At 35.7% G+C, this 24,332-nt stretch overlaps 1 protein-coding gene across 8 annotated transcripts in view; it reads left to right on the top strand.

Annotated features, from left to right (window-relative positions):
- NAALADL2 (N-acetylated alpha-linked acidic dipeptidase like 2) overlaps positions 1-24,332 on the top strand; it is a 1,576,761-nt gene that overhangs the window by 883,543 nt on the left and 668,886 nt on the right. For all 8 annotated transcript variants that reach the window (XM_061415500.1, XM_061415503.1, XM_061415502.1 and 5 more), the window contains one exon: positions 9,485-9,604. In XM_061415500.1, coding sequence (XP_061271484.1) covers positions 9,485-9,604 — 120 coding nt within the window. The remainder of the gene's footprint in view (positions 1-9,484; positions 9,605-24,332) is intronic.

Below are 24,332 nucleotides of genomic sequence, written 5' to 3'. Positions count from 1 at the left end.
ATACACGTGCTCCCCATCCCGAACCCTCCTTCCTCCTCCCTCCCCATACCATCCCTCTGGGTCGTCCCAGTGCACCAGCCCCAAGCATCCAGCATCGTGCATTGAACCTGGACTGGCATCCCGTTTCACACACGATATTTTACATGTTTCAATGCCATTCTCACAAATCTTCCCACCCTCTCCCTCTCCCACAGAGTCCCTAAGACTGTTCCATACATCAGTGTCTCTTTTGCTGTCTCGAATTGATGCTTTTGAACTGTGGTGTTGGAGAAGACTCTTGGGAATCCCTTGGACTCCAAGAAGATCCAACGAGTCCATCCTAAAGGAGATCAGTCCTGGGTGTTCATTGGAAGGACTGATGTTGAAGCTGAAACTCCAATCCTTTGGCCACCTGATGCGAAGAGCTGACTCATTTGAAAAGACCCTGATGCTGGGAAACATTGAGGGCAGGAGGAGAAGGGGATGACAGAGGTGAGATGGTTGGATGGCATCACCAACTCAATGGACATGGGTTTGGGTGTACTCAGAGTTGGTGATGGACAGGGAGGTCTGGTGTGCTGCAGTTCATGGGGCTGCAAAGAGTCGGACACGACTGAGAGACTGAACTGAACTGAATATGATTTTAAGCATACCTCTTATAATGTTGTGATAAATTAACTTTCTTTGCAGATTTAATTTATAGTTTAATTTCCATAAAATGCCAGTAAACGGTTTACAAATAAGGTTTACCTCATTTCATTGGATGCTGCAAATTTAGTCTTTTCAGAACTAGAGAGATCTGTGTTAAGGTCAAGCCTTAGATTTATGCACTATTTCAGTACACTAATATAAATAATTCTAAAGGAAGCAGAATTCTATCTCAAAAATGGTCTTCAGAAGGAATTCTCTTGAATGAATTTGCAACTCTTTTGATACTCTTACTTTAAGACATTGAGTATCATTTATTAAATAAAGTACCCTTTGCTTATTAATCTGTTTTTCGTTATATTTTATTTTAATACTGGAACATAAACTAATATAGAATTTAGCCTGCTGGCCACATACTGAGTGCCTTTTTACACCGATCACAGGGGCAAAATGATATATAAGAATCTTTGGACACTGCCCACATGTAACTGACAGTCTAATAGGGGAAACTGGCAGTTAGGTAAGCAATTACACAACTTCATGGTGCCAATCTGCTATTAACATTAGCGTATTACCTAAATATTTTAGACTCTGTTTCCTCATCTATATAGTGGGCAGAACTCTCTACTAAACATGAATGTTCTGAAGATACTGAAAGCAACTGATAATCTGCATGGTTAAATGTGCTGTTGCTGCTGACTCAATGGACATGAGTTTGAGTAAACTCTAGGGGATAGTGAAGGACAGGGAAGCCTGGTGCTCTACAGTCCTGTCGGATATGACTGAGACACTGAACAATAAATCTAGTATACATTCTTACCCCAAATTTACATTATTTTGCCTGTTGACTATGAAGACTATCAACTTAAATATGGAAATGTAATCCTAACAGAATATTGTTTTACTTGAGTTAAATTTCCATGTTATTTTAACTTAATTTTCTCTCCTTTACATCAGTTCAGTCACTTAGTTGTGTCTGACTTTGTGAACCCATGCACTGCAACACGACAGGCTTCCCAGGCTTCCATCACCAAATCCTGGAGCTTACTCAAACTCATGTCCATTGAGTTGGTGATGCCATTCAACCATCTCATCCTCTGTTGTCCCCTTCCCCTCCTGCCTTTGATCTTTCCCAGCATCAGGGTCTTTTCAAATGAGTCAACTCTTCGCATCCAGTGACCAAAGTATTAGAGTGTCAACTTCAACATCAGTCCTTCCAATGAATATTCAGGACTCATTTTCTTTAGGATGGACTGGTTGAATCTCCTTACAGTCCAATGGAGTCTCAAGAGTCTTCTCCAACACCACAGTTCAAAAGCATTGATTCTTCGGAGCTCAGCAAATTTTATAGTCCAACTCTCACATTTATACATAACTACTGGAAAAACCATAGTTTGGCTAGATGGACCTTTGTTGCCAAAATAATGTCTCTGCTTTTTAATATGCTATCTAGGTTAGTCATAGCTTTTCTTCCAAGTAACCAGCATCTTTTAATTTCATGACTGCAGTCACCATCTGCAGTGATTTGGGAGCCCCCCAAAATGAAGTCTCTCAATGTTTCCATTGTTTCCCCATCTATTTGCCATGAAGTGATGGGACTGGATGCTATGATCTTAGTTTTCTGAATGTTGAGTTTTAAGCCAACATTTTCACTCTGCTCTTTCACTTTCATCAAGAGGTTCTGTAGTTCTTCTTTGCTTTCTGCCATAAGGGTGGTATCATCTTCATATCTGAGGTTCTTGATATTTCTCCCAGCAATCTTGATTCCAGCTTGTGCTCCTTTAGATAGATAAACATTATATATCAGCCGAATGGATTATGTGTCCCAGCTTCATGCTGAATGTCTTAGTTTAGCACACAAGCTGTTGTCTCTTCTTATTGGTTGGGAGCCCATTTTAACTGATTAGGTCTACAGCTATCCAAACTAGTAAATATTTTAAATACATGTCATTTAAATTATTAAGACCTAGTTCATATTAAAAACTAAATATTTATATAGCTGCATGCTGATGCCAACCCCATCTTAATTGGTCTCTATTAGCTAGAATAGTATTTAGAGGCGTTAGAAAGGGTGATGATTGATTAGTGATGTCTGCCATACCTCAAGGGTGGGAGGAAGCAGCATTGGATTTCATGTTTTAAATGTGATTTTCAGAATAAGATCTATGATGGAAAACCCTTTAGTTCACTTGAAAAAGGAGAGCTAATAAAATGTTAACAATCTTCGAATTCTGAACTCTTCATTATTCAGTTGAGTTCAGTCACTCAGTCGTATCCTACTCTGCGACCCTATGGTCTGCAGCACGCCAGGCCTCTTTGTCCATTGACAGCTCTCAGAGTTTACTCAGACTCATGTCCATTGAGTTGGTGATGCCATCCAACCATCTCATCCTCTGTCATCCCATTCTTCTTTTGCCTTCAGTCTTTCCCAGCATCAGGGTCTTTTCAAATGAGTCAGTTCTTCGCATCAGGTGGCCAAAGTATTCGAGTTTCAGCTTCAACATCAGGCCTTCCGATGAATATTGAGGACTGATTTCCTTTAGGATGGACTGGTTGGATCTCCTTGCAGTCCAAGGGACTCTCAAGAGTCTTCTCCAACACCACAGTACAAAAGCATCAATTCTTCAGCACTCAACTTTCTGTATAGTCTAACTCTCACATCCATACATGACTACTGGAAAAACCATAGCTTTGACTAGGCAGGCCTTTGTTGGCAAAGTAATGTCTCTGCTTTTTAATATGTTGTCTAGGTTGGTCATAACTTTCCTTCCAAGGAGTAAGCATCCTTAAGTTTCATGGCTGTAGTCACCATCTGCAGTGATTTGGAGCCCCAAAAAATAACATCTGTCACTGTTTCTACTGTCTCCCCATCTATTTGCCATGAAGTGATGGAACCAGATGCCATGATCTTAGTTTTCTGAATGTTGAGCTTTAAGCCAACTTTTTCACTCTCCTCTTTCACGTTCACCAAGAGGCTCTTTAATTCTGAGCTTTCTGCCATATGGGTGGTGTCATCTGCATATCTGAGGTTATTGATATTTCTCCTGGCAATCTTGATTCCAGCTTGTGCTTCCTCCAGTCCAGCATTTCTCATGATGTACTCTGCATATAAGTTAAATAAGCAGGGTAACAATATACAGCCTTGAAGTACTCCTTTCCCAACTTGGAACCAGTCTGTTATTCCATGTCCGGTTCTAACTGTTGCTTCCTTACCTGCATACAGATTTCTGAAGAGGTAGGTTTTGTGGTCTGGTATTCCCATCTCTCTCAGAATTTTCTACAGTTGTAGTGATTCACAGTCAAAGGCTTTGGCATAGTCAGTAAAGCAGAAGTAGATGTTTTTCTGAACCTCTCTTGCTTTTTCCATGATCCAATGGAAATTGGCAATTTGATCTCTGGTTGTTCTGCCTTGTCTAAATCCAGCTTGAACATCTGGAAGTTCACAGTTCCCGTACTGTTAAAACCTGGCTTGAAGAATTTTGAGCATTACTTTACTAGTGTATTTTTTTACTAGCTATCTTTTGTTTTAGAAAGGATAACAGTAAACAGGGAAGATGATTTTGATTTTATGTTTTTAATAAGCATAAGCACTTTAATTTGAAGAATATGCAAAAGCTAGATTATGTAAGATAGTAAATTTTTAAAGTAAAACTTGTATTTAGATGAATAGTACTTCTGATAACCCTGTATTTTGTCAGGATGAGAACTGCTTGGGTTTACCATTTCTGACTTTGAGTAGAAAATTACTGTTTTAGTTAAAGCAGGCTTTTCAAACATTCTGTACATTCAGAATCTCTCTTAGAGAATAACTAGGAGGATTCAAAGTGATTGATTTGGTTGAAAATGTCAATTCTGAAAAATTCAAGGCATACATAATTTCATAAGCATGAATAAATTTTGCTACCACAGGTAGAAAGAGAAACATGGCACTGGATTGTTCCTCAAAGTGGAGCCCGGGCCTCAGCAGGTGGCGCACCCCAGAAACACTTCTCTGACCTTGCTACTTTCTGTTGTTCTGTTTATTTTATTCAGTTGATTACAGACTATACCAATTCTATGCATTTCTCTTCTTCATTCTCTTCTGTTGCTTCCTCTCAGAATAATCTTTCCATTTTTCCATACAACATTTTATGTTATAGGTCACTTTTAAATGTTTTGATTTTTAGGCATTTCTCATTATTTTAAGCATTGCTCATTATCTTCTAATTGCATATTTTACAATGAATGGAAGATAATTGTATTTTAATATTCATTTCTAAATTGTTCTATCCTTTTAGCTGTTTTTTTATGTGACCCACTACTATTTTAATTCTAATACTTTTTTCTTTTTTAACAATATATATATATATTTTTTCTACTTCAATTGTTTTTTTTAAATTTCTTTGTTCTAAAATTAACATATAAACTTTAAATAAAAGTTAATGTGTGGACTTTCTAACATTTCTTTCTGGTTAAAAAAACCAGATATTTCTGTCTTATTTTGCAACTCTGATTTACACTTTGCTATGCATCAGGGGAAAACTGGTGCATATAAAGTGAATAGTTCAACAAGCACCTAGGTTCCTATTCACTTGGAATTTCCCAAAGACTACTCAGAGGTGATTTAATCCTGGTGTTTGAATGTAAACTTAGTACCCCAGCTGGGTAAATGAACAATTTTCTAGTGTGACAGAATGCATACAATAAGAAGAGGTTCACTGTAGCAACAAGAATGGTTGGGAAAAAATGGCTTGGCATTGTATCATATTGCTGTATATAGATTTGTCTCAGAAAAATTCAGTGCTTTCTTGCAGCTGTGTATGTATAAAGATACAAGTCTTAAGAGAGGAAGAAATAAATCACTCTGGGGATCAAAAGTAGATAAGTTCACATAAAATTGGCTATCAGAGAGCTACAGTTCATCAAGTAGCTAATATTTGAAATGGATTTTAAAATATTAGTAAATTTTCCCACAGGTGCTAATGAATGTAATGGCAAAGGAAATATTTCATGCCACAGATGTTCCTTAAATAGATTTACCCATCTCTTGTTGGTGTTCGTATATTCTTCAAATGAGCCTTCTGTGGAGGGACTTTGTATACAACTGATTGAATATGTTAGCGCCAGATGAGAAGGATGGGAAGTTAAACATCTAAATTCTTCATCTCCATTCTTTCATTATTTATCACAACGAAATTTTTTAATCAACACCTCGACATAGATATGCTATATTTTGAAACAGCAAATTGTGTATTATAATTTAATCATTGGAAAACATCAGTTCAGTTCGGTAGCTCAGTCATGCCCGAATTTTTGAGAACCCATGAACTGCAGCACATCAGATCACCTTGTCCATCACCAACTCCCAGAGCTTGCTCAAACTCATATCCATTGAGTCAGTGACATCATCCAACCATCTCATCCTCTGCTGTGCCCTTCTCCTCCTGCTTTCAATCTTTCCCAGCATCAAGGTCTTCTCCAATGAGTCAGTTCTTCACAACAGGTGGCCAAAGTATTGGAGTTTCAGCTTCAACACCAGTCTTTCCAATGAACACCCAGGACTGATCTCCTTTAGGGTGGACTCGTTGGATCTCCTTGCAGTCCAAGGGACTCTCAAGAGTCTTCTCCAACACCACAGTTCATAAGCATCAGTTCTACAGCACTCAGCTTTCTTTATGATCCAATTCTCACATTCATACATGATTATTGGAAAAACTGTAGCTTTGACTCGACAGACCTTTGTCAGCAAAGTAACATCTCTGCTTTTTAATATGCTGTCTAGGTTGATCATAGCTTTTTCAAAGAGCTCTTCAAGGAGCAAGTGTCTTTTATTTAATGGTAGCAGTCACCACCTGCAGTGATTTTGGAGTCCAAGAATATAAATTCTGCCACTATTTCCATTGTTTCCCCATCTATTTGCCATGAAGTGATGGGATAGGATGCTGTAACCTTAGTTTTCTGAATGTTGAGTTTTAAGTCAGCTTTTTCACTCTCCTCTTTCATTATCATCAGGAGGCTCTTCAGTTCCTCTTTGCTTTCTGCTGTAAGGATGGTGTCATCTGCATATCTGAGGTTATTGATATTTCTCCTAGCAATCTTGATTCCATCTTGTGCTTCATCCAGCCCAGCATTTCGCATGATGTAATATGTATTTAAGTTAAATAAGCAAGGTGACGACGTATAGCCTTGACGTACTCCTTTCCCAATTTGGAACCAGTCTGTTGTTCCATGTCCAGTTCTAATTGCTGCCTCTTGACCCACATACAGATTTCTCAGCAGACAAGTAAGGTGTTCTGGTATTCTCATCTCTTTAAGAATTTTCCAAAGTTTGTGGTAATCTACACAGTCAAAAGATTTGGCATAGTCAATAAAGCACAGGTAGATGTTTTTCTGGAATCTCTTGCTTTTTTGATGATCCAACGGATGATGGCAATTTGATCTCTAACTTTTCTAAATCCAGCTTGAACCTCTGGAAGTTCTTGATTCATGTTCTGTTGAAACCTGGCTTTGAGAATTTTGAGCATTACTTTACTAGCGTGTGAGATGAGTGCAATTGTGCAGTAGTGTGAAAGTGCTGCACTCAGTATGCCAGCAAATTTGGAAAACTCAGCAGTGGCCATAAGACTGGAAAAGGTCAGTTTTCATACCAATCCCAAAGAAAGGCAATGCCAAAGAATGCTCAAACTACCGCACAATTGCACTCATCTCACACGCTAGTAAAGTAATGCTCAGAATTCTCCAAGCCAGTCTTCAGCAGTACGTGAACCGTGAACTTCCAGATGTTCAAGCTGGTTTTAGAAAAGGCAGAGGAACCAGAGATCAAATTGCCAACATCTGATGGATCATCGAAAAAGCAAGAGAGTTCCAGAAAAACATCTATTTCTGCTTTATTGACTATGTCAAAGCCTTTGACTGTGTGGATCACAATAAACTGTGCAAAATTCTGAAAAATATGGGAATACCAGAACACCTGACCTGCCTCTTGAGAAACCTATATGCAGTTCAGGAAGCAACAGTTAGAACTGGACGTGGAACAACAGACTGGTTCCAAATAGGAAAATGAGTACATCAAGGCTTTATATTGTCACCCTGCTTATTCAACTTCTATGCAGAGTACATCATGAGAAACGCTGGGCTGGAAGAAGCACAAGCTGGAATCAAGATTGCTGGGAGAAATATCAATAACCTCAGATATGCAGATGACACTACCCTTATGGCAGAAAGGGAAGAGGAACTCAAAAGCCTCTTGATGAAAGTGAAAGGGGATAGTGAAAAAGTTGGCTTAAAGTTCAACATTCAGAAAACGAAGATCATGGCAACCAGTCCCATCACTTCATGGGAGATAGATGGGCAAACAGTGGAAACAGTGTCAGACTTTATATTTTTGGGCTCCAAAATCACTGCAGATGGTGACTGCAGCCATGAAATTAAAAGACGTTTACTCCTTGGAAGGAAAGCTATGACCAACCTAGATAACATATTCAAAAGCAGAGACATTACTTTGCCAACAAAGGTCCATCTAGTCAAGGCCATGGTTTTTCCAGTGTTCATGTATGGATGTGAGAGTTGGACTGTGAAGAAGGCTGAGCGCCAAAGAATTGATGCTTTTGAACTGTGGTGTTGGAGAAGACTCTTGAGAGTCCCTTGGACTGCAGGGAGATCCAACCAGTCCATTCTGAAGGAGATCAGCCCTGGGATTTCTTTGGAAGGAATGATGCTAAAGCTGTAACTCCAGTTCTTTGGCCACCTCATGCGAAGAGTTGACTCATTGGAAAAGACTCTGATGCTGGGAGGGTGTGGGGGCAGGAGGAGAAGGGGACGACAGAGGATGAGATGGCTGGATGGCATCACTGACTCGATGGATGTGAGTCTGTGTGAATTCCGGGAGTTGGTGATGGACAGGGAGGCCTGGCGTGCTGAGATTCATGGGGTCGCAAAGAGTCAGACATGACTGAGTGACTGAACTGAACTGAACTTCTTTGGGATTGGAATGAAAACTGACCTTTTCCAATCCTGTGGCCACTGCTGAGTTTTCCAAATTTGCTGGCATAGTGAGTGCAGCACAATATGGAAAGCATAACATCTTTATTTGAATTAGAAATTACAGAAAGTTAAGCTGAAACGAATCATCTTGGCTATAGGTATATTCTGAATCGAACACTCAGGGCTGTACTTTTCCAGTGGGGAAGGAAATAACCACATCAGTGGATTCCCATTAAATGTTCTGGGAAGGCAACAACTCTTATGTCAATGAAAGAGACTTTAAAAATGAGAAATATTGATATAAAATATAACTCTAGGGGGCTAATGGGAAAGGTGACAGAAATAGTTGTTTGTGGGCATATTCCGAAGTTTTGGATATCACAGTAGTACATGTGGCTATACCGGTTGTGTCCTATATAACCTGGAGGGTTGTCATTCACAGCTGGATTATGTGCACATCCTGAACAACTGGGCATCATGAACTTTGTACTTAATTTGGATAACATGGAGAATCTTTGAGTTGTTTTCACATCTCAGAATGGCATGATTATTCTTGAACCTTAAGGAAATAATTTTTGCAGTTTTCTGATTCAAATTCCAGAAATATGAGTGTAGACTATATCAAACTTCATGGTCTTTTAGAGACATAAACTGGATTTGTAACTTTTCCAGAAGCATGAGTAAAAAACAAATATGACTCTAAACCTTTTTCTCCAGTGACCTCTCAAAGAAGAATTGTTGTACTCTGATAGAACTAGAAAGGTCATGATTGGGACACACAAGAGAGATTAGTTCTCCTTTAATATTTCAAATTACTATGAATTTATTATACTAAATGGACAAATTGCCCTAATTCTCCTGACAGGGCTTTATTTTTCTTTGTCTTCTCTTTCAGGCTGAAGTCATTGATGTGAGTTATGGAAATGCAGATGACTTAAAGCGGATTAAAAAAATGAAAAATGTCACAAATCAGATTGCACTCTTGAAATTAGGAAAATTGCCACTACTTTATAAGGTTAGTCCAGTGCCCATCATTTGGTTGTGGGGTGAATATTTTGTTTAGTTGGGATTACATGTGTATCTGGGAACATGAAGAGAGAAAGTGTATGTATGTATGTGTGTGTGAGTGAGAGTGTGGAGAGAGAGAGAAAGAGGCATAATGTGTCACAGGAAGATAACTTTTCCAAAATGGAAAATTTAATATTAAAGTCTTTAAGATAGTGTGCTTGTGGGACCCTCATAAAATTGGCATTCCCTTTATAACATCTATCTGGAATGGTAAAAATGAGAACCACAGTGTCCTCTTCTTATGACATCTGTGAAACTTCTAATCTGTTATCTAATTACCATGTGCTTTTTGTTACACTAGTATCTCGCAGATTTTCCTCAGTGATTAATTTTGCCGACTGTATAACTTCATAGTTACTGGCTGTGCCCAGAAATTTAATTAAAGTATAAAATACTAGGAAGAGGCAGAGTTTTGATTTATTTTATTTAAATAGAAGTTTATTAACATTCATCCACTAGATGCATTTACATAATTAAAGCAGTTCAATATAAGTATCTCATAATGAGCCATCACAATAGAGAGTCACTACTGCTCTTCCTTAGTTCATTTTCTTTTCCTATTAAAAAAGAATGGTCAGTGTAGTTCTGTCACTGGAATGCTCTGGTTCTGAACATATATTGGATTTCACCTCATTCAAAACTATATGAGCTTTGCTAACTCCTAAGAGCAAAAAAGTTTCCAGAACTCTGTTGGTACACTCTGTAAGGACACAAGAACACATTCTGTGCCTGTTTTTTTAAAATTATCTTCCAAGGATGCCCTTATACTTAAATCAATGTCTGATAATAGATAACAGGCCAGAATTTTAAGATAGTCTTGAAAATATACATTGATAACATTGATACTAGTGTTTTGTAGGATGATTTGTCAGTATGTATTGAAAGCCTTAAAGTAATCACATTTTGACCCAATAATTCCATTCCAATCAATATATTCTAAGGGGGGAAAACAGGTTTGATAAAAACATAATGGCCAATGATGTGAGAAAATATTTGAAACAATATGTGCATCTAGTTTCAGTTTCCCATGTGGCTCAGTGGTAAAGAATCCTGCTAATGTAGGAGACACGGGAGAAATGAGTTCGATCCCTGGATTGGGAAGATCCCCTGGAATAGGAAATAGCAATCCACTCCAGTAGTCTTACCTGGAAAATTCCATGAACAGAGGAGCCTGGTGGTCTACAGTCCATGGGGCAGCAAAGAGTTGGACACGACAGAGCACACAGACATACATCCAGTTTAGCATTGAAAATCGTGCTATACTGGTACAGCTGAATGCTGTACAATAATTGCAGCATAAAACATATTTAAAATATGTGAAAATCCTTACATGTCAAATAAATTATAAAGAGGACATTTATAATAATTATAGAATAATTATTATTGTTACTTCTAAAAGTAACATTGTTAGGAATGTGGGCTAAATATTTTTCTAAAGCATTTTTAATGTATTTTCACATTAATCTACAATCACTGTCATGTTGAGGTATGGATTATTATCTTCAGTTTATAGATAAGTATCACAAATGCATAAGGAAAGAAATAAGATAGAATCCACTCCTCCCACAACAGTGTAAATCTGGTAGAGGGGCAAGAACATGAAATTTTAAATCAAGGATAGTTTTGATCATGGTATAAGACTAGATATTCTAATTACTTAAGACAAGTGATTCAAATTGCTTAGAGGACATTTTATTAGCAATAATCAGAAGAAGTCTTCCTCTAAATTTTTGGGGGAGAATGTTCCTTTTTGGATGTTTAAAGTACAGTGGAAAAAAAATAAGAGTATCCACTTGTCCACAGGGGATAAATTTCAAGACCCCCATGAATGCTTGAAACCACAAATAGCACACCAAACCATACATATATTATGGTTTTCTCTATACATACATACCTATGATATAATTTAATTTATAATTAGGCACAGTAAGAGATTAACAACAATAATGAATAATAGAGCAGCTATAACAATATGCTGTAATAAAAATTATGTGAGTGTAATATCTCCACAGTCACTCTGACCATCTAGAGGGCTGCATAGTGACTATCAGGCAGGAGAGCATACACAGTGTAGATATGCTGCGCAACGGGACCATTCACATCCTGGCTGGAGGGAGTGGGACAGCCTGAGATGTCATCAGGCTACTTAGAACAGCACACAATTTAAAACTTAGGAATAATATTTTTAGAATTTTCCATTTAGTATACTTTGAATTGTCTTTGACCCTGAGTATCTGAAACCTCCAAAAGTAAAACTATGAATAACGAGGAACCACTGTAACACTGTTTTGGGTATATTATATGAATCCTGCTTGTTCAAACTAATAGTGATATAGATGACTAAAATGTTGTTATTATTTAAATTGGGTTGATGGGATTGCTGATGATTTCTACTTCTTTATATTTTTCTGAAGATTTTGTATAAATTTTATAAGAAAAAAGTCTAAAAATTCATGTTAAGGTATTTAATTTTTTTTCTAACAATGTTTATAAGCCAAACTCTCAAAATCCTTACCAGTAGATAATGGATTAAAACAGCCAATTTCTTTTTATTTGACTGCTCCAGAGAATATTTACACTATACAACCATTAGACAAGTTTCATAAAGTAGTGAAATAGTGGTTTATCTAAAATAGGAGAGAGTTATTAAGAACCTGGTACATTTTCCCTGATCATCCTCCTTACAGGCCTATGAAAAGATTTAACAGAGAGGTCTATGCAATATTCCGCTCCAGACAAAGTCTTGTGACAAGCTTGGCATTTTCTTCTAGGCAAAGAAGATAGAGCATCCTTTCTTTAACGTTTCAAATTCTATTCTAGGCAACTTTGTTTTTTGTAATTGTCACAGAGATTATACAATGTATCTGTTCATATACATTCCCACTGTAAAGAAAAAAGAAAGCATGGAGTAGACAAAGTTATATAGCATGATTAGAGCTGAACTTGCTTCACCTGTTCATCAAATATATTCTGAGGTTAAAATTGAAAAGAGAGGTAATACAGCAGTATGGCTGGGTTGAAAAAAAGAGGGAGGACCAATTGACTTATATGTGAATTACAACTGTTAATCATGATTCTAAATGAGCATCTGGACTGGGAACATGGGACTGACTGAGTAAAGAGAAAAGTTAATCATATTTTAACTGTGGAGTAGTATCTATATCATAGTTAAAAAATGAATCTAAGAGGGAATCTCTGCATCTGAGATGGAAAGGGCAAAGGGGAAGCATAATTGTGATATTATCTCCTAAAATTAGTAGAAAATAATCTACAGCCAAGAAAGAACAGATCTCATTAGTTTATATCATAAATTATATGTATGTGTTAATTTAGTCTCTGCTGCTGCTGCTACTGCTAAGTCGCTTCAGTCGTGTCTGACTCTGTGTGACCCCATAGATGGCAGCCCACGAGGCTCCCCCATCCCTGGGATTCTCCAGGCAAGAACACTGGAGTGGGTTGCCATTTCCTTCTCCAATGCATGAAAGTGAAAAGTGAAAGTGAAGTCGCTCAGTCACGTCTGACTCTTCTCGACCCCATGGACTGCAGCCTACCAGGCTCCTCTGTCCATGGGACTTCCCAGGCAAGAGTACTGGAGTGGGGTGCCATTGCCTTCTCCAATTTAGTCTCTAGAAAGAGATTGATGAGAAAATCCACGTATTTGTTACAGAAATCATAAAAGGCAGATGGCTTCTAGCTTTGTGCCTTGATGTCTGCTCTTAGTTGCTTCAGGAAAGGGTCAAGCAAGTTCCTCAGAACTAGCTTGTGCTAGTTTCTTTATACTTAAACCTTAGAGGAAAGGCTTTAGGTTTCTTTGAACTTGCTATTTATAGCAGTTTATAAGAGCGTGCTTTAATTCTTTAAGCTGTGAGACAAAATACTATCTTATATATCATAATGGATTCACTTAGATTTCTCTCAGTGACAATCTGAGATATAGTACAGCAGATTCTAAAACCCTTGCAAATTCCTAAATTGCTAAATAGCTCTTGAGTATGAAATTTATTTTATAAAATATAATAAAAAGCTATTGGCTTTCCTTTAATCATTTTTCTGAAAAATCAATAGTAAAAAAAAAAAATATTACTGTGTATTTCATGGCAACTAGAAATCAAGAAAATCCCTCAGAAATGTGGAAATTGGGCCATTGTCTGGGTCCACACCACATTTAAGCCCCAAGTCTTATAGGAGTCAAATTTGCATATGGTAAAATTACAAATGTATAAATATCTTATGCCTTCTGTTCATAGTGGAGTTACAAAAAATATTCATCAATGCTGTTGCTATTTTTTTAATAAATGGAGTCACAGAGTATAATCTTAGTACTCACAGTTAGATAGTAAAATACTAGCAAATATTAGCTGGTTTTTATATTTTTTATATATTTTTATCCTTATAATCACAATTTTAATGTTTTAGAAATCCAAATGACTTTGTAACTTCCTACAAATGAAAGTTTCCTATCTATTCATCAGATGAGATTTTTATTTTAATATCAGTTGTACATTGTTTGGCCAGTGTGTAAGTTAACCAACTGCCATTCAACTCCATAAAGCATGCTTAAAGACTTGGGCCTTTTGGAAGAGCTGGTAAAGAAATGAGGACTAGAAAGCAGTTGTTATGTGTTGATATTTTCAAACACATTGTTTCCAACAGCTTAAGAAAAAGTAAACTTCATACTATTTGAATTTCAAACACAACTTCATCCACAAAATAAGTAAATTTAAAACATTGAGTTAGGGGTTTAGTGAAGAAATCTCTATATTTGGTGATTTACCAATCAGTACTCAATAAATGGACAATAAGGTCATTAAGAAATTCTCTAGTTTAGGTAAGAAAAGTGTGGAGAAAGAGTGTATTTGTAAACTAACCTCACATAAAGTGTTTGCATGCTTTTCATATTTGCTTAACTATAAGTTTCATTTACCCCAGTCTCCTATTTTTTTCTGATGATATTTATTCAATCCCTAGGATAACTGCATTCAAAAGAATTAATTTTCTTTATTTCAGTTAACAGAGAACAGCATTTACTCTATGTGGTAGAAGTTTAAGATGGTACTTCTAAAATTTATTTTTTTATATGCCAAAGTTAAAATATGATGTGTTTATCTAATAATTAGCATCACAATATGTGGTACCTAGTATGACAGTACAACAAGGTACATAGAAAAGGAACTCAATATTTTTTTAAGCTAAAACATTCATTGTGTGTGTGTGTGTGTGTATATGTGTGTGTGTGTATGCGTGGTATATGTATGTGTACACTGGTACAGACTTATGTGTCATGTGACAGTGAGGCTGGAAGGATACGAAAGAAGAAAAAGACTCCTTCCTTATCGAAACTTTTGATGCATTATAACTTTCCCTGCTATTGATGAAGCTAGCAGATTTATTTACATGACAGTCTCTGAATATTTCAGATAAAAAAACAAACATTTAATTCATTGTCACTTCATGATATTTTATGTATGCTTTTGTATATGGAAGCACACTTTATTTTTAAGGCAATTTTTTAAGGCATATCATGAACAAAAAAATAGTGAACACTATCTTGATACTTATAAAGGGTAAGTTTGTTCACTGGCCGATTTAATGAGGTATTTCATACCCTGTTCTCAGAAGTAATTGCAAAAGACCAATACTCCATATTTTATAACTATAAGAAATCTAGAGGCTCCATTGGTCACGGAAAACATGGTCAGGACTAGAACACAAAATCAGAAAACAATGATTTAAAGCATTTAAAAGCCAAATGTGCTATTATTTTTTAAACCAGAACGCTTTCCATTTTCCACTGACTGACTTTAGTTATTTTTCTAAATGACTTAGACCAAATATTATCATATCTACAAAAGGTAGTTTCCATTGAAATACAACTTCAATCATAAGTTATAATGAAAAAACTGGACTGAGTGTTATTCTGCTATTTAGCAATTTGATTTTCAGTTCAGTTCAGTAGCTCAGTCGACCCCATGGACTCCGACCCCATGGACTGCAGCATGCAGGCCATTGAGAACAAGAATACTTAATCCTGAATGCTTCCAGCCTTATTCCTAATATTAAAATTTTTTCATGGCTTAAAACAAATAAAGGTATACCTGCAAGTCTTGAGTCTGTTCTGAATGAATCCCATAATTTAGAAGTCATGCCTGTATTTTACCTACATGATCATATAATTTAATTTTACTAACCATTTTAATATTGTGAAATCATAACAAGTGACATTATTTATTAGAAAGATTGAGTTTTGCATGTATCTTTTTATAATATGTTAAGTGTAAATCACCCCCGTGCATTCTTGTAAGTTTGGTAGCCAAAAAAGACTATTTTGTTTGTCTTAAATGTTATGAACTAAAAAAGGCATAAATCAAGAAAGAAGCCAGAGAGAAAGGAAGGAAGGAAAGATAGGAAGAAAGAAAGAAAATGGCAGTTGATCCCCTTTAATTAACTCCTTGGGCTTCCCAGGTGGCTCAGTGGTAAAGAATCTGCCTGTCAATGAGGGAGACATAGGAGATGTGGGTTCAATCGCTGGGTCTGGAAGATCCCCTGGTGGAGGAAATGCCAGCCCACTCCAATCTTCTTGCCTAGAGAATCCCATGGATAGAGGAGCCTGGTGGGCTACAGTCCATGGGGTCACAAAGAGTCGGACACAACTGAAATGACTAAAGACTGAACACAGCAAGGCACAGTTAACTACCTAAAACTATTCATGTTTCAGAAATGTTTATATATATATATATATATATATATATATATATATATATATACACACACACACATTATGTATCACTCTAAAGTCTGAAAGTGTAAGTTTTAGACATACTTTAATTTTTGAGAACTTATTTGACACACCAGTGTAGATCTCTCGATGATGACGACGTCTGGCTTTGAGGTAATCCTGAGCTATCCTTTCACATTTCAGTTTTTCCCTCTCTCTGTCTGGTTGACGGTTTTTACTTTTTTCCTACTGTAGATGGGTTTCCCAGTCTTTCCAGTGTTTTGTCTTCTGTATTCACCAGGTGATTTGTTTTGAATAGTGAAGCACAGAATAGTGAAGTGAAGTGCTCAGTCGTGTCCGACTCTTTTCAACCCCAAGGACTGTTGCCTACCAGGCTCCTCTGTCCATGGGATTTTCCAGGCAATAGTACTGGAGTGGATTGCCATTTCCTTCTCCAGCGGATCTTCCCCACCCAGGGATCGAACCCCGGTCTCCCGCATTATAGACAGAGGCTTTACCGTCTGAGCCACCAGGGAAGTCAGCATGGCAGGATGCAAAAATAGAAGAGACTAGCTTAATTTCTAGCTCTTCTGTTTGATGTCTGTGTGACTTTGGAGTATTATCTAAAACCTCAGGTTTTTTGTTTTTTAATTCACAAAGTGGTGATAAAAGTAATCCCAACTTGCATGGTTATATGAATATTGAATCTTAAAATGCATGCATGGTTTTTAATAAATACTAGTTATTCTTAGTAAGCCCTTAAAATCTGAGTAAAATTCTAAAGAGAAAGAATATGAATTGAATAATGGGGAATGAGAGTGGTCTCAAATATGCAAAACTGAACTGAATATAATAATATACTTAAGATAAATCAGTTACAGAAATAGTCTTTTAAGATTGCACTTCTTGCATTAACAGTAAAAAATTATGCTGATACCATGTAGCATCTCAAACCATAAAAACAAATAAAATAAAGTTGTCTCTAATGATTTTTGTGGAATAAGACAGGTATAAATAAGCAGAAAAATAAATGTTAAAAGTAAATATAATTAGACTATTAAGGATGAATATAAACAATAACCTAACAGGGTAGTAAATGCTTTTGATTTTTATATTCATCAATATGCATTTTAATGCATAGATTTTTTTGGTCAGGTAATAGAATTATATAATATTAAAAAATAATATAGTTTTAGGAATTGAAACTGTATTACTATTATAGAGTAGTTGTATAAACATCTAATACAAATTTTGAACTTTGAGAATTGAGGTATCGTATATGATTCAAGAGTATCATGAAATCGCCTCTATATCATAAGGCTGTTGTCAAAATTAAATTATGCATGTAAGTACTTAACACAATGCCAAGAATATACTAAACACTCATTAATAGAAAGTTAATATTTTGTTTAATCACATCAAAATGTTTATTAAATACTACATTTTATAGTTGAATTCCATTTTTCTTATTGGTCACCATTCTGTGTGGTCAAAAATTTAAGACTTTATCATTTGCTAAATGGTTTAATCCCAGCCTTGTTTGTTTAAAGCTCAGTACTTCAATAAAGGGTTTAGATTATTTCAGGAATGATTATGATGTTGAAACTTTAGCTTAAGATTTTCTCATGTATTTGCTTTTAGAGTATCCAACTCTTAGTGACCCCATGGACTGCAGCCCATCAGGCTCCTTTGTCCAAGGGATTTTCCAGGCAAGAGTACTGGAGTGGGGTGCCATTGCCTTCTCCGAAAACTGACATGGACATTTTGCATAGTTTTTTCACTTTTGTGTTGATATTTCATAGAGGTCATGGATATTAACAAATTGTTTTAATTATAAAATATATAGATAAATCCTTTGCTCCACATTAACAAAGTTTAAAAATAAAAAACACTACATAACTATTAATCACTGTATGACTCTAAGTTCTTTCCTTTTGCTTTTTTTTTCTCATTCATTTTCTTATGGTAAAAAAAATTACTACCTTCCTCAGGAATACATTGGTTCTGAGCAGCAACTTGTATTTTACTAATTTGTTTTTGCTGTGAGATATGTGAAGACAGACTTAAATTACTTCTGTAAGAAAATAGCATTGAAAAATATTAATAATTGGGGAAAAAAGTACCTCTTCCTAAAATTTATTTAGTTAAAATTATAGCTACACAATATATTGTATCTATTTTTTAATTCAGTGTACTTATTTTATAAAAAATTAACCTTTAATAAGCTATAAAATCTTAATGTAGCTACACAAGCTTAAAATATTTTCACTTGAATTTTGAAAACAATATGCACTCAATAAAATATTATTTTAATAAGTTACTATTAACATATGTTACTTTATTTTCATAAATATTCATTAAATTTCTTTTTAACTCAAAATATGTTTTTACTGTGTTTATGCAAAGTTATTGGGAAGGTTTTATAGCCTAATATATATTATACTTAAGAATAAAGTTTTTGTGGTTTTAATAATGTGCAGGTTGAAAATAACTTTTCTGTTACAGGTTTTTAAAGTAATTTTCAGTTTAGTTTAAATCTATTGTGTGCTCAATCACTTCAATCATGTCACCCGTGGGCTATAGCCCACCAGGTTCCTCTGTCCTTGGGATTTTTCCAGCAAGAATACTGGAGTAGATTGCCATGCCCTCCTCCCAGGGATCCCGGGTCTACCACTTAAATCACTATGAGTCAATCTTCAAATCTTTTCATCTGAATAAAACTTAATTCCTTGTAAAACAAGTATAATTATAGTCATCTAGCTTGTCAGAGAAGGTGATGGCACCCAACTCCAGTACTCTTGCCTGGAAAATCCCATGGATGGAGGAGCCTGGTAGGCTGCAGTCCATGGGGTCGCTAAGAGTCGGACACGACTGAGTGACTTCACTTTCACTTTTCACTTTCATGCATTGGAAAAGGAAATGGCAACCCACTCCAGTGTTCTTGCCTGGAGAATCCCAGGGACAGGGGAGCCTGGTGGCTGCCCTCTTTGGGGTCGCACAGAGTCGGACACAACTGAAGTGACTTAGCAGTAGCAGTAGCAGCTTATAGTAAATGCTCAACAAATGTCTATTGCTTTTGTATTGTAACCAGGTAATTCTTATTGTCACTGGAGATTTTAAATAACATAGTTTCCTGAATAATATTTATGTAACAATGTATTTTTCTTCCAGATACTTTACTTCATATAAACACTCATAGTCCTAACAAAATCCTAGTGAAGTAGGCATGATCCAGGCTCTATAGTGAGTAACTTAGTCTCTGAGATTTTTGAGTGTCTTACTCAGTATCATACCTGTATTACACAGAAGGGCTAAGGCTGTCATTCCAAATCCAGCACACATTTTGCTTTCCAGAGCTTGTTAACATATCTGTGTTTGTAAATGAAACTTTAAGTGCCTTTTCTCAGACATTAGCACCACTATGGCTTTGATGATGGTTCTCCACAACTAAACAAAGAGTTTTCAGATTACTTTCAAATGGTTCAGAGTGAGAATGCTACATGTGGAAAACAGCAAATGTGGGGGAAAATATCTGGAGAAGTTGAGTGATTAGTATGTGTATGTGAGTGTTCATTTAAATTGAAATCTTCAAAATAAAAATTGGGGGGAGGGTTGTGGTGTGAGTGGACTAAATCAGGATTCTCAACAGGTGCCTGCAAATGCCTCTCTTTCAATGTTAATTTAGTTTATCCGCCCACCCTCCACACCCCTCTCACCAAGAGAACTCATTGAGTGGGTACCACGAGGGCTTTCATGCTTTCCATTTGAATAAGATTTCCCATTTCTGTAGGGAGTCTTTCAGTTGGCTTCTGCTCTTCGTTAATCAGGCATAGTAATCAGAATTCAGATTTACCAGTTTAGCAGTCCAAAATCTGACTTGATTTAAGGAATAAAAATATCACTTGATAGTCTTCCTGAAATACGGTAAAAATCAATTGAATGGTTGGATATGGTCGTTCAAGTTAAATCACTCTTCATCCACGTTGACTGAATTTTGATGTTTTTATCAGATTGCTGACAGCCAGGAAGACATTGCCTTAGGCACCTAAACAAAAGAAAGCTGACTGTGAATTATTGTTGAGTTTGTTCCTGACCGAAGTGCCTGGTGAAATCATGGGGCACTTGTATATCTGAGCTCGTTTATTATAGAGAAGAGTTCTCATTAACTCGTTCAGGAAAGTGTTGCCATTAAATCTTATCTTGAATGAGATAAATTTGTAACTTGAAAATGTTTATGAATATTTCATAAGAATCGTCTTAGGGTGCAGGCTTGTATGTGATAGCCTGGCAAAGGTTGACAGATATGTGGAATATTGTAATGACTTGATGGATGCATATGGAATGTTTAATGAGGAAATGAGAAGTAACTGCTGGGCTGCTGTGAACATCTTCTGGTACTGTAGTGATTTTTGTTAGCTGTTAACAAAACTCTCAGAAAAAGGAATAGCTTCTAATTATGACAAGCTTATTTTATTGTGCTAACTAGGCCTATAAATTTGGGGTAAAGATTACTGATTTATATATTTATTGTCTTTCATAAAATGCATTTTAAAAAATACACTCTGAGCAGACTAGATTTTAATGAGTAGACACACTTTTTTTGTTGTTGTTGTAAAATCCTGTATAATTGTATTCTCTTACTGCTTTGATTTCTTAGAATCCCAGAGAAATTTGGTTATATAAGAATATGAAGCATTTGACCCTAGAGCAACTGAAAAAGACCGGGAACTATCAGGGCAGTATCATTAAAAATAAGCGAAAACTTACTGATTCATTTTATCAAGAAAAAGATACACAAAAGTAGAAAAATAATCTTTCCCAAGCACGGTTAATTAGTAGAATCTCAATGTAGGTTTGATTTGCTATATTTTAAGATGGGTAGAAGAATTTGAGGAACTGATTTAGAAATGGTTGAGGGAATAGGAAAATGTGGTAAATTATTTAATTGAAAGTTACTTAATCTGAAGAAAAGGCTGAGGGGAAAGTTAAGAACCATTTTCAAGCACAAGAAGGAATTTTAAGGTTTTAAAAATTAGGAACTGTTCCAATTTTTGCAGAGATTAAAGCTATGGGCTTCAATTACAACAAAATATTTTTAGGTTGCACATAAATAATTTAATAAAATAGGGCCATTAAGTACCAGAAATAGCTTTTAAAGACAGTTATCCTAGTCTGCTTATAGAACTTTAAAATACTTAATGTTGTATATGTTTCTTGATATATACATTAATATACATTTAATATTTGTATATATATATATACGTATCCTTGATAATTTACTGCAAGTTACAGAGTTATATTATATACTGGTTTAGTATATGTCGAATTTTAGCTGTCTTTTTCTTTATACCACTTTAGGCCCTGGTAAGAAAACTTTCAAACCCAAAATAAGAAGGCTCATAATGTTTCCACATATTAGTAATGCTTTTGTGATAAGGTAGGCTGAGGAATTGGTCCTTTCTGAAAGCAGTGGTTAAGGCATATATGAACTTATTACTTCATTCTAGTAGAAGATGTTAGACCTTTCATTCAACTTATGGCAAATATACTTTAAAAAAAGTCTGCTCCAAGGATGCATTAATTTACAAATATTTTTAGAAAATCAGACAGTTGTGTGTATATTTTTAAGAAAATGAGTTTATTATATTTTCAGTCAAATCAATGTGAATTATTCATTTTAGTGTTAAAAGAGGACTGTGTAGGTGGATGACTTATTTTCACTTGTGAAGATGACTAGTGTCTATGCTACTCTGGCTGACATAATCCCTGTTCAGACCATGTTGGTATTATGGAAAGATTGCTGCCACTCCCCCTACTTTAGCATGATCTGCTGATGCTGTTTCATTGAGGCCCAGACTTGATTTTTTTTTTAATGCTTAAAGTAATTTGTAACTTTGCTAAAGTAAAAATAGATCATATTTCATTTTATGATAACATCAGTTATTTAGATAATTCCATATCCTGACTGTCTTGGAGCTGGACTAACAATGTACTCCTGTGCAGACTCCCAGAATAGGCCTTGAAAAGAAGAGCATTTAATCCCAGTGACTGTGGCCCTATCCATCTCATGTTTACCTCATAGGAGATGGAAGATTAAATCATTCGAACTGTGCTACTTATGCTTTAGGTTATCATTCCACTCTCAAGGAATCTTTGTGTCAGAGCTAAGATTAATTAGCTTATTGGATCTGATTACCATAGACCCTGATTTCTGTTAATAGCTGTGTTTATCATCTTAATGTCAAATTTGCTTCTAGCAATTTACTTGATCACATAAATGTATGATGCATTGACCCTGCTGCATTTGACATCAGATTAATATTGAGGGTTGAGAGGCTGATTTCTGCTATCATATGTCATCCTTAGTACTGCCTTCTCTATCTCACAAAACCATTTAAAGTATTGCTTTTTATAATGTAGAAGATGTTTCTAGGAGGACTTGAAACATGCATCTCATTTCTCATATGAAATGGGGTAATTCCATCTGTAATTCTAGGTCTATAGGAACCTAATTTTATAAATTATTTGATCAGTTCTTTTGACTTATTTATCTTATTTAAAGTCATGGATATTTTCCTTTTAAGGGTAGCCTTTTCTAACGGCGGTGGGGAGGGGGAGGGCAGAACTAAGATTAAAAATGTGAGAAAACTAAACATAATCATGGCAATATAGCAATAACATGTAACAATAATAAAATGGAGGTTATGGATCAGGATAAGAAAAGCAACAATATTTGACTTATGTTTTATAGTTCATCTACCGAGGATCCATTTTCCATAGGTCTACCTCTAAATATTTAGTGCATTTAAAATCTTGGTTTATGTAATTTAATATTATATTCTCATAGTAAGTTGATTTCATTTTTCATTTTAATTAAAAGGCATTAGGTGTAGGTTCATAAATATATATATGAATATGGCTGCTTATTTTTTATTGCAACATAAGTGATAGATTGCTGCAGTTGTGTTTGTCCTTATCCTGCACATATTTATCTGCAGTTGTGTTTGTCCTTATCTGCTGCAGTTGTGTTTGTCCTTATCCTGCACAATTTATCTCTGCACATATGCCTATAGACATGAAAAATTCGCTAAAGTTTAATTTGGTAGCATATTTGCAAGTGGCCAAGATAATTTATCTTTCTTTAAGTATTTCATTTGAAAGTATTCTATTGCACGTTTCCTATTAGAAATCAATGCCAAAGACTTTCAGTTGCTACACTAGGTTATCTTCCATATTAAAATCTTGAAATTTTTATTCATTTAGAAAAGATGATCATTCAAGGTTATCAATAACAAATTCTTAATCTTAAGATGATATAGTGTTCATTCAGGTTTTTTCATATGATGTTACATCTTGCGGAAAAACTCAAAAAACATTTTTGGCCAGCCTAATAAAAGTAGGTTAAGAAATTTGCAAGGATCAGAGAGTTGTGGCATGGATCAAAAGGAGACCATTTATTCTCCTTTTTATCTCTACTGTTAGAGTATTTGATAAGGAATTCTCAGGATGGGGAGTGGCCAGTGAGTAAATAATTGTTGTTTCTATTACATTTTGTTTTAGATATAAATCTATGGTGAATATAAAGGTAGTTTTTACTACTTTTCCTTAATACATTTCTGTTGATTCAAAGTAATCTAAAATAAGCATATTACTGCTATTTTGATTTTTTTTCCTACAAATTAAAATGTCTTTAATAGGATTTTCTTCGAATTATTTGAATATTTTGGAAAGGATGACTATAGATTATTGTTGTTCACTTACTCAGTTGTGTCCAGCTATTTGTGACCCCATGAAGTGCAGCATGCCAAGCTTCCCTGTCCTTTACCATCTCCCAGAGTTTACTCAAACTCGTATCCACAGAGTCAGTGATGCTATCCAAATATCTCATCCTCAGTTGTCCCCTTTTCCTCCTGCCATCAGTCTTTCCTAGCAACAGGGTCTTTTCCAATGAGTAAGCTCT

The sequence above is a fragment of the Bos javanicus genome, chromosome 1 (genome assembly GCF_032452875.1).
Source record: "Bos javanicus breed banteng chromosome 1, ARS-OSU_banteng_1.0, whole genome shotgun sequence".
In the NCBI taxonomy this organism is placed as follows: domain Eukaryota; kingdom Metazoa; phylum Chordata; class Mammalia; order Artiodactyla; family Bovidae; genus Bos; species Bos javanicus.
Note: the sequence above shows the minus strand (reverse complement) of the source record. Positions and strands in the feature narration are given on the sequence as shown.